The 13,482-nt window shown below is 42.0% G+C and overlaps 2 protein-coding genes across 3 annotated transcripts; both read left to right on the forward strand.

The window, feature by feature from the left end:
• Positions 1-240: 240 nt before the first annotated feature.
• Positions 241-5,000, forward strand: LOC129099096 (growth hormone secretagogue receptor type 1-like). The gene is made up of 5 exons (XM_054608263.1): positions 241-373; positions 1,124-1,299; positions 2,506-3,328; positions 4,408-4,483; positions 4,793-5,000. Exons 1-5 carry the CDS (start codon positions 241-243, stop codon positions 4,998-5,000), a joined length of 1,416 nt encoding a protein of 471 aa, XP_054464238.1.
• A 3,089-nt stretch (positions 5,001-8,089) lies between these two features.
• On the forward strand, positions 8,090-12,973 carry LOC129098735 (uncharacterized). 2 transcript variants are annotated; one of them, XM_054607827.1, is made up of 6 exons: positions 8,090-8,259; positions 8,434-8,607; positions 8,915-9,109; positions 10,584-10,718; positions 11,531-11,686; positions 12,076-12,972. In XM_054607827.1, exons 2-6 carry the CDS (start codon positions 8,542-8,544, stop codon positions 12,295-12,297), a joined length of 774 nt encoding a protein of 257 aa, XP_054463802.1. In that variant the 5' UTR covers positions 8,090-8,259; positions 8,434-8,541; the 3' UTR covers positions 12,298-12,972. The 2 variants fall into 2 exon arrangements, with proteins under 2 accessions (XP_054463802.1, XP_054463803.1); XM_054607828.1 differs by lacking the exon at positions 10,584-10,718 and having other exon boundaries at positions 12,076-12,973.
• The last annotated feature ends 509 nt before the right edge of the window (positions 12,974-13,482 follow it).

A 13,482-nucleotide genomic window follows, 5' to 3' on the forward strand; every position in this document is an offset into this window, starting at 1 on the left:
GTAAACTTTATTACATGCATTTTTTTTGTGTGATCTCTTGTAAATGTGCTTTTACATTCTTTTCCTTTTTGTTCCGACTCGCCTTCAGTGTAAGCTGTGATTGAGCGACATAGGAAATCCATTGGTGTGCGTCAGCTCTGCGCCCTGTAACCTGGGGGACACACACCTCTCCCCCGCTGCTTTCTGCGCATTCACTTTTCTGCGCATTCACTTTTCTGCCCAACCCCACCCTGCCACAACATGGATCTTTTGTTGGGAGACATGGGCAGTGGCTGCGAAGATGAAAACTGTGGCCACACATCTGGCTTCCCCGAGGACTGCTTGGATCCAGAGTGCCACTGGGAGGAACCCGTGTTTGGATTGATTGAGTTAGGTGGGTAAAAATAAAATTGAAAACTCAAAAACAAGTTACGATGTATACAGGCAATACAATTTAATACAATCTTGCCAAAGGCAAAATTAAACTTAGCAAGATGTCTGCCGGCTTAGCAGCGGCTGCGATGTACTCAGCAGTGTGTGTACTGGTAATTCCGTCAGCTGTTTTCCAAACGCATCGTCCTAAACAACCTGGATGCAGAATAACGGATAGAGGGTGGGAGATGCACTCAGCTGTGTAATGTGTTTTGAGAAAGTGTGAGTCATCGCAACCAAGAGATGTCCCTGAGCATGCAACCATAACTGGCCACCCAAAATACTATGCAGTTTGCTACAACAAGGTGCAAGTTTAGACGTGGTCTACTATCTGCTTGACTTTGATCGTGTTTGATTGAAGGATATTGTTGTGTCAGCATAATTAAAAAACAGCCATTAACTCTTTTTGCCTCTTTCCTTTGATATTCAAGTAATAGTTTGACCCCAGAAGCGGGTTAGGTTAGATTAACATCAAAGGCCCTAAAAAACTTTTTTTCCTACAAATTTATGCCAAAGTTTGAAAACCTTTACACATTTCCAGGTTATCCCCATAGTGTTAAATTAAACCTTAAAATGTCCATGGGCTGGCGTACTAGCGATTATAATTGCATGGTGCAGGAAAATTCAAAAATTGTCATTTAATTTTCCAACAAAGTGTGAAATAAATATAAAAGTGGTTCTGATAAAACATATAATTGTTTTCATATTCTAGTGTGTGTGACTGTCCTTTACATTCCACTGATGCTCTTCGGCCTTCTTGGAAACATACTGACCATTCTGGTGGTTTGGCTCCGCCCACACATGAGAAGCTCTACCTACCTCTACCTGAGCAGCATGGCCGTCAGTGATCTGTTGATACTCCTACTGCTACCTCTGGATCTGTATAAGGTACATGCACACACACATACACACACACACACACACACACACACACACACACACACACACACACACACACACACACACACACACACACACACACACACACACACACACACACACACACACACACACCATGTGTACCTTTTTCCATGCATTTTATGGTGATGTGGTCTGACCAGATACTGATCTTTTGCTCAAGGTGCAGTCAAAGCAGAGATTGTAGACCACTGATGTGAATAAAATGTATTATTTATTTTCATAATTATAATTCTACTATAATAATTGCTGCTGTTATTATAAGTAGTCTTATTATATGAATCATTTATGTCATATACATTGAATGTGTTGTATCTCTGTTATGCTGCTCATTCTGTACACATGACATCTATTGCATTCTGTCCATCCTGGGAGAAGGATCCCTCCTCTGTCGTTCTCCCAGAGGTTTCTTCCTTTTTTCTCCCTGTTAAAGGGGTTTTTAGGGGAGTTGTTCCTGTGAATGTGAGGGAAGGACAGAGGATGTAACATGTGTACAGATTGTAAAGCTCCTCTGAGGCAAATTTGTAATTTGTGATTCTGGGCTATACAAAATAAACTGAATTGAATTGAATTGAATAAAGAAAAGGGGATGATGCGTTTCCGTCATTTGGAGAATTGTGTTCCAATACTAGTTTAAACAAATACTTGTTGCCATCCCATCAATGTCGGAACCCAGCGGCTATCGGTCTGAAAAATGATTAAGCCTCTGGGGGCCGGGGGCTAATGCAAAAACAGTAACAGTGTTGGCAGACCTAACAGGGTTTACTTATGAACCAGAATGAAAAGAAAGAACAAATTTAGTGTTCTTCTACTACACTCAAGGGGCGCGTCATACCCAGAATGCTCCTGGATCATTCTTAACATTCAATAATTTCCTTTGTACACACGCAATTGAAGATCAAACGATGTGTGAGTCAATATTATGCAACACTATTTATGCTATAAGAATCATTGTTATCTGCAATTCTTCTTTCTTTAGCTGTTATGATGAACTAGCCAATCAATAGTGAATGATTCACCTATACCCTCGGCATCATTTTCAGTTGACATAGAAGCTGTGGTTATATTTAAAAAAATGTCGGTGCGCACCTGAGTGTAACAGCTGCGTCATGAAGTGGAATAAAGGTAGAAACCAAAGATGGGGTCAGGCCAAAATAATTATCGTGTCTCTTCCAGCTCTGGAGGCCCAGACCCTGGCTTTTAGGAGACCTCGCCTGCAAGCTGACAATGTTCCTCTCAGAGTGCTGCACCTTCTGCACCATCCTCCACATCACCTTCCTCTCCCTGGAGAGGTACTTGGCGGTCTGCTGGCCGATCACAGCCAAGACCCTGCTGACGCGGCGCAGAACAAGGGCGCTCATCGGTTGCCTTTGGCTGGGCGCAGCCGTTAGCGCGGCACCGGTGCTGGTCATTGTTGGGGTGGAGGAAGTCGGGGGAGAGGAGCACGGGATGGGTGGATGGAGGGAGGATGGAGGGTGGACGAGCAAGGAAGGAGAACAGGGGGGGGTTATGATAGGTGGAGGGGAAAGAGGAAGTGGACACAATGGAGGATTAGAGGAAAAGGAGTGGGGAGAAAAACTGAAATGGGGTGAAAGAGTTGGGGAGTTAAATTGGTTTGGAGAGAAAGGGGAGAGAAAAGTGGGAATAGAACAAAGAGGTGAGAGGAATCAAGGAGATGGAGGAAAAAGGAAATTTGAAAAACAAGCAGACGAGGGAGGAGGTGAAGAAGAAGGAGAGATGGAAGTTGAGGGGGAGCGGCAAAATAAGATGAAAGAGGACGAGGGAGGAGGACGCGAGATTGACCTCAGAGAGTGCCGCTCCACGCACTACGCTGTCTCCTCCGGCCTGCTGTCGGCCATGATGGTACTCTCTAACTTGTACTTCCTGGTGCCCCTCTGCATCCTGGGACTGGTCTACAGCCTGATCGGACGGACGCTGTGTCTCCGTCCACAAAGCAGCCGCAGAGACCAGAGTCAGCGGCACACCATCAAAATGCTGGGTAAGGAACACACGGTCACCAGCACACACCACCAGGGACTTCTTTTTATTATCACAAGAACACACAGGAACTAGTGCTTACTTAAAGACTAGTTTTTATTGGATATTTACATGGTACACAAACTGACAAACTGGTGTGTGGGGATAATTCACCTTGGGTGGGCCACAGGTGTTCACACACTTATAGCAATGTTGTTGTCAAGCTTGCACTGTTAAAAATAGTATTGCAACTTTTTGCATCATATTACTATGTAGATCAAGCTAACTAGCTAACTTAATTGTTTGTAGGTAAAAAAATGAACCTAATTTTATGACGTAGACCAAGCAAAACTAGTATTTCATCAATGATTTCAAGCCATGTTTCTGAAAGTGTTACTTGAGAAGATAAAAGTGTATATAAAGTGTACTTTCAAGATTTCAAGATTTTATTAATTTTTTTAATCAACTTAATCAGAAAGCAAACATGCTTCATCCAACAGCTCAGTTTAGCTACTTATTCTGTCGCGTATGTCACCAAGCAAATGAATCCTTTATAAAACATAACAAAACTTGGATTTAAACAAAAAAGAAAAAATATATAAATTTAACATATATGCTGAAAGTACATTACATTTCATTTTATAAAAAATGTAAAATGGCTTTCATACAACACTTCGAACATAAAAGTGGCAACAGCCTACAATTAAGCCAATGTTTATTCACATTGTCTCCATCTGGTGGACTGGAGCGGCAGAGCTGGCAATGGCTATATGTAGGACAACAGGAAGAAGTAAAGAAATAGTCAAATAGCACAACAGGGCCCCCTCGTATTGATAGCACTCTTTAAGATTTAATGGTCCACTTTATTAAATCACTAGTTTGATACTAGCTATTTACTAAAAACTACGTTGCAGGACTTTGCACATAGATTTAAAGGATTCAGTTCAGAACAGTATATTGAGGCTACTTAATAACTACGGTAGCATCTGTGTTTCTTAGCGTTGGAGACATCTCCTACCAACTTCAGGTATCAATGATTCTAACGTACTCCCCCGTTGTTTTCCTCCCCACCCTTCCCCTCTGTGTCTCCACCTTCTCCAGGAGTAATCGTCTTGGCGTTTGTCCTGTGCTGGCTGCCCTTCCACGTGGGTCGCACCATTTACTCTTTTTCAATGGAAACCGGTTTTGATGGACAGGAAGCTAACCCTAACCCAAAGACCAAAATGGACACAAGCACTGATGTACATGCACACCCGGGTAGATTTACAGATAAGAGAGACAAAAACAAAACACATGCCAACACGTCAAGCTGTGCGAATGTTCACACAATCGTGCAAAACAGGACACTCATATGCATACACTCAGAAAGTAACACGCCTTATCACATCCCTTCCGCCATGCACGCACATACCGTGACGCCCACCGGCCTGTACGATGACGAAGCACGCAACGACACACACTCCAATGGTATACACCCGTACCCCGTCACGTACTCGTATTTTTTATACAATCTGTCTCAGTATATAAACCTGGTCTCCTCCGTCCTCTTCTTCCTCAGTGCTGCCATCAACCCTTTACTGTACAACCTAATGTCCGCCAAGTATCGTCACGCCGTGCACAGCCTTGTACGCACGCACACGCAGTCCCGCCGCCTGCGCACTCTTGCGGCGCGGCCCTCCACGACCACTTTGTGAGGGCAAACACAGCACGAAGTAGAAACAGACGCGCAGTGCATTAGTAGTACTGCAAAGGCCATTTGATGTATAGATAGAAATGGGTGTTTTTGTGTTTCTCAATTAGATATCGCTTAGGTAATATTCATGATCATTAGTCTGATCATGATGTATTAATGTTATTTTAGTCAAAAATGTCGTATAACGTGTAGTAGCTTGGAAATGTAATGGATTGGTTTGGAGCCCGCGTGTAAATACTTATATTAATAATGGCTGAATTCTGTATTGTGTAAATAAACATTACATAAGCAAAAACCGACAAACTTCGTAAAAGCATCCAGCCTTTGCTCGTGTCGGTCTTTAGAGTTCGGGGATCTGGGTATTTCCTGGAGGCAGTATGTATCTGTGAAGACCCGGTACATAGAACTAACACAAACTCAGCTTCATTTTAGCTTCAAATGAACTTGAAAAAGCATTTATTTGTAGAACGAGGACTCATTGTTCCTTATTTCCTTCAACGTTGTCACACCAGAAGGTGGTCGCTTCAGGAATGAGGAATGATCCAGCAGGCAATTTGTAGCAAAGAGAGTGCAGGGGTAGTCCCTGACTGATTGACCCTTTATTGATTGAGGTGTTTTATCCAAGTTCAAATCTATGGCCATGGCGCTGCAATACCAGCATCTGCGAGTGTCAGCATGGCTTAAGTGACCATCTGACACTTCCCTTTCAGGGGGAGGGTTTCGTGTCGCAGGTTTTTGCCAGTTTGTGCACATCGGACACGGATGTAGAAAAAATAAAAAAGGAGATCTTTGAGGTTTGAGAATGTCTCCTTACCGCATAGAGAAATACGCACGAAATGTAAAAGATCCAAACCTTTCCTCGTCCTGATTCTATGGCAGCCCATGTCCATGTGACCGTTCCTGTGGAAAGTTTAAACGCCTAATGGGTGAGAAAAAATGACAAATGGAAAGATGTGGAGGAACCCAAAACGGTTTGGTTTCCTCCGGCAGGTGGGCGTAGCTTGGTTATGGCTTGACTGTTTTCAAAATGGTGGCCTGGTGAGACACTCTATATTTGTCTTGATTGTCTCTTGATTTATTTTTAATCTGCACTTCATTAACTTACTTAATTTGTGTAAAGTTATTTGTGTCAAGTCATGATTATCGAAATTAAGATATGGCGAATGGTCACTGCGCTCTCTTGCTCTCCATTGAAAATCTATAGGATCCGTTGACGTACGTCAATGGATTTTGTGAATGTCCACCTTAACTGTGCTCATATTGATTAAAGTAGCAAACTGATTGAATTTTTTCTTGGGGTGTTGCTAGTCGTGCGGGGGGAGGAATCAAACTCGGTCCGTTCCTCCTGTTGAAAATAGACAAATTGCCTACTGATTATAGTAACCAGTAACTCCCTGACTCTATATACAGCACAAGTATTGTACTAGTATTAGAAACAAACATGTAACACGGCCAAACGTCACTGCACTCCACTTATATTAGCACATTGACAATCTTGTGTCTTAAAATGTAAAGTAGGGCTAACTCACTTTGAGAGAGAGTGTGTTTCACAGTAAATGAGGCACTTTCAACAATATATATTTTGTACAGGAGAAATTGTATGTTTACGTAAGTTAAGCTTAGCCTGCTCATATATGTTGTACATCCACAGATGCAGACACACACACACACAGAATAGGGCTATCATTTTGATTCATGTAGTTTCATACCGGCTGACATGTTTTGACGTAATATATATTACATTAACGTGTCCAGATACTGATATAAATGCCTTTATTCGATTCACACTGGAGGTGTTATCACCTCTGCGGAGGAGGTTATGTTTTCACCCACGTTGGTCTCTCTGTCTGTCAGCAGGAAACATCTCAGAATGGATTTCCTGAACTTTGGTGCACAGATTGGCCTCGGGGCTAAAGGACAATTGATTTGATTGTGTTGGTAACCCGGGCAATTTGTGCCATGAGATCAGGACTTTTATAAGAATGTATGTATGTACTTAAGTGTATATATAAAGCACAAACTTGATGAAGAAGCAAATCAGAATGAAAAAAAAACTGAAATTAAAAAATAATATCTTCAGTTTACTGAAAGTGTATAATATCATAAACCATTCTGACCTTATGTATTTTGTTGTTTTCTTTCTAGTCTTCAGATACATTGTAAAAAGCTATAAAAAGGATGTGCCATATTTGATGTTTTGCTTGTGTTTGACACATGAGGCATCCCCTGGGATTATATATTAAGTATTGTTTCAGAAAAACATAAACCTGTTTCTGTTCATTTAGGGGTAATTTACTTGTTAAACTTTGCTTGAAATGTATTTATGTAAAATGTTGGCCAACTTAGCAAATGCTTTGCCTTGCCTCTCATCTTCTGTCGGACTTAAACACACTGCAACAGCCACAGCCAGCAGAACTCTGCAGTGGGTCTATGTTGAAAGTGTGACAGATTGTACCATCGGTAAAATATGGTTACAGGCAGTAACCATATTTGAATCTGTTCTTCCTAATGAAACCTAGAAAAGCAAATATTGGTGTATTCTAGATGTACAAAATAAATGAGCGACATTTTAAATGTACCAACATGTCAAAATGATTAATCTCAAGTAAAGGCTTATGGTCAAACTAATGTGTTACACAGCAACGTTGGGGAACAATGGAATGTCCCAGCCGCATGGTTTTTTATGCTCCAATTCCAAGATTTTTGGAAGAAATGTGAAAAAATCCAAAACCTTGTGCTTTTAACCTGCATTCTAATTACCATAGCCAGCTAACCTTTCATATATTTAGACATTATGGGGACCCTTTGTCCAACCATGGACTGAATATAATCTTTTTCTAATCACCTAACACAGATTATTGTCATTAGATTTCCAATTTTCTGGGATGTGTCATGTACTGTATGGGTATCTCTGTATATGAGCAGTTTGTTTGTTGTGTGTGTGTGTGTGTATGTGTGTGTGTGTGTGTGTGTGTGTGTGTGTGTGTGTGTGTGTGTGTGTGTGTGTGTGTGTGTATGTGTGTGTGTGTGTGTGTGTGTGTGTATAACTGCCCGGTGTGTTTCTAGACTTTGTACCCAGTGACTGAAGCTTGAACGCACCGTTGAGTCCGTTGAATGGTCAGGGACAGAAACTCTGCTGTGTTTTTTACCATTTTTACACTAGTTTCTGTGCAGCCGTTGGCAGTCACTGTGGACGCTGAGATGGGAGTACACTGCAGTACTTCTCCAAAGACCGTAGACTGTCTTTACGACACTGCCAGGTATGCAAAGAGGCAGCAAACTGAACACCTATGTGCTTTTGGTAAACGACTCAAAAAATTGACATACTGAATTACTGTAACCCCAGGCATGCGACAGGGATAACTCAGGTGAGTGACAATATAGGCTCCGAAAATTTAGTGTATAAGTCAAACTAGCATGTTGTAACTCTCCAGCCATGCAGGCCTGGTTCCTGATGCCTCCCTGGACGCCCCCTGGCCCCTCTGCTGTCCCTGAACTCCTCCTGGGCGCTGGAGCAGCAGTACTCCACCCTGCAGAGCCGTATGACCCGGCAGCAGAGGTTTGCCTTCAACCGCGACCTCCACACCCTCTTTGGAGGAAATGCCACGGTCGGATCATGGTTGCTTTTGGTTTACATCCACATTAAACATCAAATCAGACAATATGGTTCATTTTCTGGAGAAAATTTGCAATTTTCATGATTCTTTTCAAACAAATTACTTAAAGTAATAAAGTATATATATATATATATATATATATATATATATATATATATATATATGGTTCATTAAAGAAGCATTTCTACTCCTAAACAAATTTGTATATCATCAATAATTACATTGTAGCAGTTACATTGTTTTAAAGTTTTTGATAATGTCTAAAGGATGAATGTCTGTGTGTGTGTTGATTCTGTAGGTCAGTTATGGGGCCGTGGGTGTTGTTGCACTTGCTCTCTCGGTCCTGTTTGAGATGCTAGCCCATCACCAGATCGCCGGGTCGGGCTCGAGGAGCCCTGTGGCCAAATCCCCACCCCAAGATCCCATACGCAGAATTTTTGGGCCTGACGCCGGGTCGGACATCAGCTCCATTGCCAGCGAGTTTCTCAAACAGGTGGCTGCATTTTAAGTCCAGTCCAGTAATTCTAGCAACTTTATCGTTGAAGCTAGTGTTGCTAATCTTCAGAAACCAGAAAGAGTAAGCTAGATTCAAAAAATTATCCAATCGGGAAAAAAAGCCAGCCAAGTGTTGCAAACATTCTTCCAGTATGTGGCGAGCAGCACTAACTCCAAAAGTCGCTAAATCTAGCTAGAATCGGCTAGTTGTCAGCATGGTCTCTTCAGGCCTTCCCCATAATTATCGGAATGAACGTAAACAACAAAAATGGCTATTGTTAGTACTCGCAGCTGTCAAGCTAGCAGCTAGCTTGTGGAAGACTCCAGTGACCTGCAATGAGTGCGCGCAGGTAAGCAAACAGGTAGCCTTTTAACACTCCTGAGAGTCGCCACATTCTTTTTTTCTTCTTTGTCAGAGCATTTGATTTATTGATTGTACAGAGGAAGGGTGAGTTATCTTACTTACAAACCCAACTTTGCATTTGTAAGGAGGAGAATGTGCTTGTTTTCCTTTTAAAAGCTGGGGTTTGTCAACATTGACAAACCCCAGCTGGTCAGTCTTCAGTGTTACCATTATGCTAACCTTAGAATTTAGAAAACATATTTGTAAATATAGTAAAAATGAACCACTAAAAATTATCTACTTAACACTCAGTTGAACTGCCCAAATCACATGTATATCACAACATGTGATATACGTGTGATTATATGTTGATTCTTGGAAGTTTTTAGCATGGATGAACAAAATAAGCTGACGGCAAAGCTGCCCAGAGGCATATTTTAGTAGTTTCACCATCAAAACAAGGTACAGTATAAGCTCAAATTAAAGTATCTGTTAAGCTCTCTCCAAAATGTCTCCAAAGTTGTTAAGAAGTATAACCATTCAAAAATGTCGGGTCAAGTTGCATAGTTCTTGTATTGTACCGACCCGCCTAGGCAGCAGCAACACAATGAGTCTTAAGACATGATAGTCCTACTCTTAATCAGGCCCTATTATGCTATTTCCGGGTGCATGTTTTTATCTCAAGTTACAGTTACAACATGTTTACATGCGTTAATGCTCATAATCCGCCTTGTTTTTCTCATCCTGGCTGTCCTGCAGCACCTCTTCTCACCCTCTCTCTGAAATGCTCCGTTGTAGCGCTTGCTCCTCCCTCCAGAAAGCAAAGTCTACCCCGATTGGTCAGCTAGCCCGCTCTGTTCTGATTGGTCAACGTTTCACATTTCAAAAACTCTTCCTCAGGAGCTCTCTTTTGTTGTTTGAGGGCGGGCCAAACTAACCGGAAGGAGTTCTACATCACTTCTGTAAAACATTATGACCTCATAAAGTTACGAAAGTGAAGGAGAGAATTCAATCAAGCTGTTTTAGGCAGCTCAGGATTTTACATGTACAAAAAAATATATAACACACTAAAGAAGAGGGAAAAAGTGGAAAAGCATAAAAGGGCCACTTTAACCTCCTCCACCTGCAGGTTCCTGGTGCAGCTGGGGACCAGGACAAGATGGCAGCACTGCTGGAGAGCTCCGAGAGAAAGCTGCGATCCGAGCTGACGGATTTCTACGGGAGGATGCTGTTACCGGAGAGCAGCGCCCTCAGCTCTGCCGGGGTTGGCTATTGTTGTTGATTCAAAGCATTTACAGAAACAATATTAATAGTGGTGCTTGTGCATTAATTGTGTGTAACCTTGTTTGGCTGAATGTCATTTGCTGCACTGTAATCATCCAATAAATAAGTAGCGCTTTTAGCTTGTTATCATAGAGGAATAAAGGAATGTATAAAGGAATTGGTTATCGCTGTGACGTCACCCATTGGTTTGTGGACTGCGGTTTTGAAGCCTCCTGTTAAGCATTATGGCCGACGCCATTTTGTTTTTTGCAACCAGATAACGGAAGTGACTATAATTGGACTGCGGAAGAGTATAGCGGTGGTAGAGACGCCGTATACTGCTCTGGTAGCAACCTGTCAATCACAAGGTAGCCCCTCCCCAAAGCACACCCTGCCTAATGATCTATATAACACTATAAATGGGACCATAATTTACTAAATGAAATTCATGCTCTATTGAAGACTTGACTAGCAATAACGACCATAAACTTATTTTTTCAACCAGAGGAGTCGCCCCCTGATGGCCATTAGAAAGAATGTGAGTTTAAGGCACTTGGGCATCTGCTTCATTTCTCAAACCCGGAGGTTGCCCCCTGCTTGTTACTCTGAGATAATTCATCAATTAATCTAAGAAGTATGATCTTGTTTTTTTAATCTTGTGTTAAACCCAAGTTTGCTGGTCCTGGCCTGCTGTATGGTTGGCTCAAATTCACCCCAATATCCAAACTAAATGTAGTAACCCCAAGTTTAAACCTTAACCATGGGGAAAAAAATTGTGAGGTGTAAAGACATTCTCGTACCTCTTGTGTGCAGGTCAAGCAATGGCTGAACGGAGCTGCTCTCCATGTACACATCGTCCTCCACTGGAAGCGTCTGACCAGCCCATCAGTAGCAGAGGACTTGAATCTTGACTACCTTGACCGTGTTGACCCACTGCTCAAGACCTACAGAGCGTATCTGGTCGAATCGGTACTGCTCCGTTGTACTGTTACAACATTTCCAATTTGATATAGATGGGAGAAATGAGGGATTCTACCACAGTTTATTAAACAGCGATTTTCTGCCAACTATTGAAGAGCTGTAGACACCCACGGAGAATCACTTACAATAGCGCTTCCCCAAAATGGTCGCCAGAGGTCAGTAGGCTACTGTCTACAGCAATGCAAGTAACTTAACTAATACAACTTTACATTAAACAGTGGGGAAACAGAGCAGCAGAAGGAGTCGTCCTACTGTATATTTTACCAAAAAATTGTTTAAAGGTCAACAGAATATCTCCGGTTGTTAAGTTTGTACTTCTGATCATGGAAACATATCAAACACGAGCATCAGCCCATGATCCCTCCCTCTGCCAACAGGTCAAAGTGTTCCCGGCCTTGCTGATAGTGGAGCCTCTGAGAAATGTAAGCCACGGGGTTTACCATAGAGTCTGCGAACGTAAGGCCATCCAGCAGACTCTGGTGGAGCGCTTCCTTTTGGACCAGAACCTGCAGAGGGGAAAGGAGTTTTTTCAGAGCTCCCGCCAGCACCATGACGCTCTAATAGCACAGCGAGGAAACTTTCAGCTGAGCACGGTTTGAGAGCGACGACTGATTGAGGCTTTAGAGTGCTGCGGGGATGACAGATTTTTGAAGGACAAACCCCGGAAGTTAGCACAGAAAGTCGATGGGTTTCTTTCATCTGATTTGATATTATTGCATAAAATAAGCTCTGTGACAAACAGAAGTTTATGATAATCATATGGTTTGTTCAACAAGATAATCTTCAAGAAGGAACACCACTTTTATGATTTTGAAACATGAATGTAATCGGGAGAAGTAAAAACTATAAAGGAAATACACAACAAAGCTGTAAAGGCGTGCTGTCTTTTTGTAGTTTCTATTATCCACTTTTTAGCAACCACCTTTTTGAAGACACGTAAAAGCTTAAACATTTACGAGAGAGGATGTCTTGTCCTTTATATGGTAGAAAAAAACTTTCAAATGTCTCAACCTTGTTTTGACCACAGACCCAATTTCAGGCGTATTACCAAAGACCCATGACTTTAATACGAGGGAACTGAAAGTGTAAAAATGCTGACTCTTTTACGGGTTTTAGGACTCATTCCTGCAGCATTCGATTAGAGTAAATAAAATGTATGACCGGGTCCAATGCAGGGCCTGGGTTGGGTCTCAGTTCCTCAGAACTCAGTGGACATGTATAGACCACCTTAGTCCATTGATAATCGTGGTAATGCCAAAAGCACCCTATTTGAAGGTTGAGCCTGTGTGGAATAAAAAACTGCTTGCCCTGTCATACAAAAGTATTGCTATTTATTGTGTCAGGTTGGTTCAAACCAGCCTCACAGAGACATCTCTTCTTTGTCTTAATCATTGTTTGATCTAGAAATGTTGTGAGTCATTTATCTGGCAATGAATGGGTAACACTGGGTACTGCAGCGATTATGAGCCGATGAATGGCAGGTGTGCGCGCTATGAGGTAGTTAATCAGCAGATTGCAGGCAGGTGTGAAGGTAGACTTGGCCCAGGTTGATGGCAGGACGAAACAAGACCCACACACACCTATACTGACACAAAGACAAACCAGGTACATGGAAGATAAGTGGGGATCACTGGGAAATTGAAGGGAGAGACGGGGGCACCATTTGTTACTTATGGGATGGTGGGACAGTTACTAATTAAATTAAATTAAATTATATTTTCAATTAAATTTGCTTTTGTTGTTTAGCTTTGTTTATTTATTTGTGTTTGTGTTGTTTTAATTTA

This window comes from Anoplopoma fimbria, chromosome 11 (genome assembly GCF_027596085.1).
Source record: "Anoplopoma fimbria isolate UVic2021 breed Golden Eagle Sablefish chromosome 11, Afim_UVic_2022, whole genome shotgun sequence".
Classification (NCBI taxonomy): Eukaryota; Metazoa; Chordata; class Actinopteri; order Perciformes; family Anoplopomatidae; genus Anoplopoma; species Anoplopoma fimbria.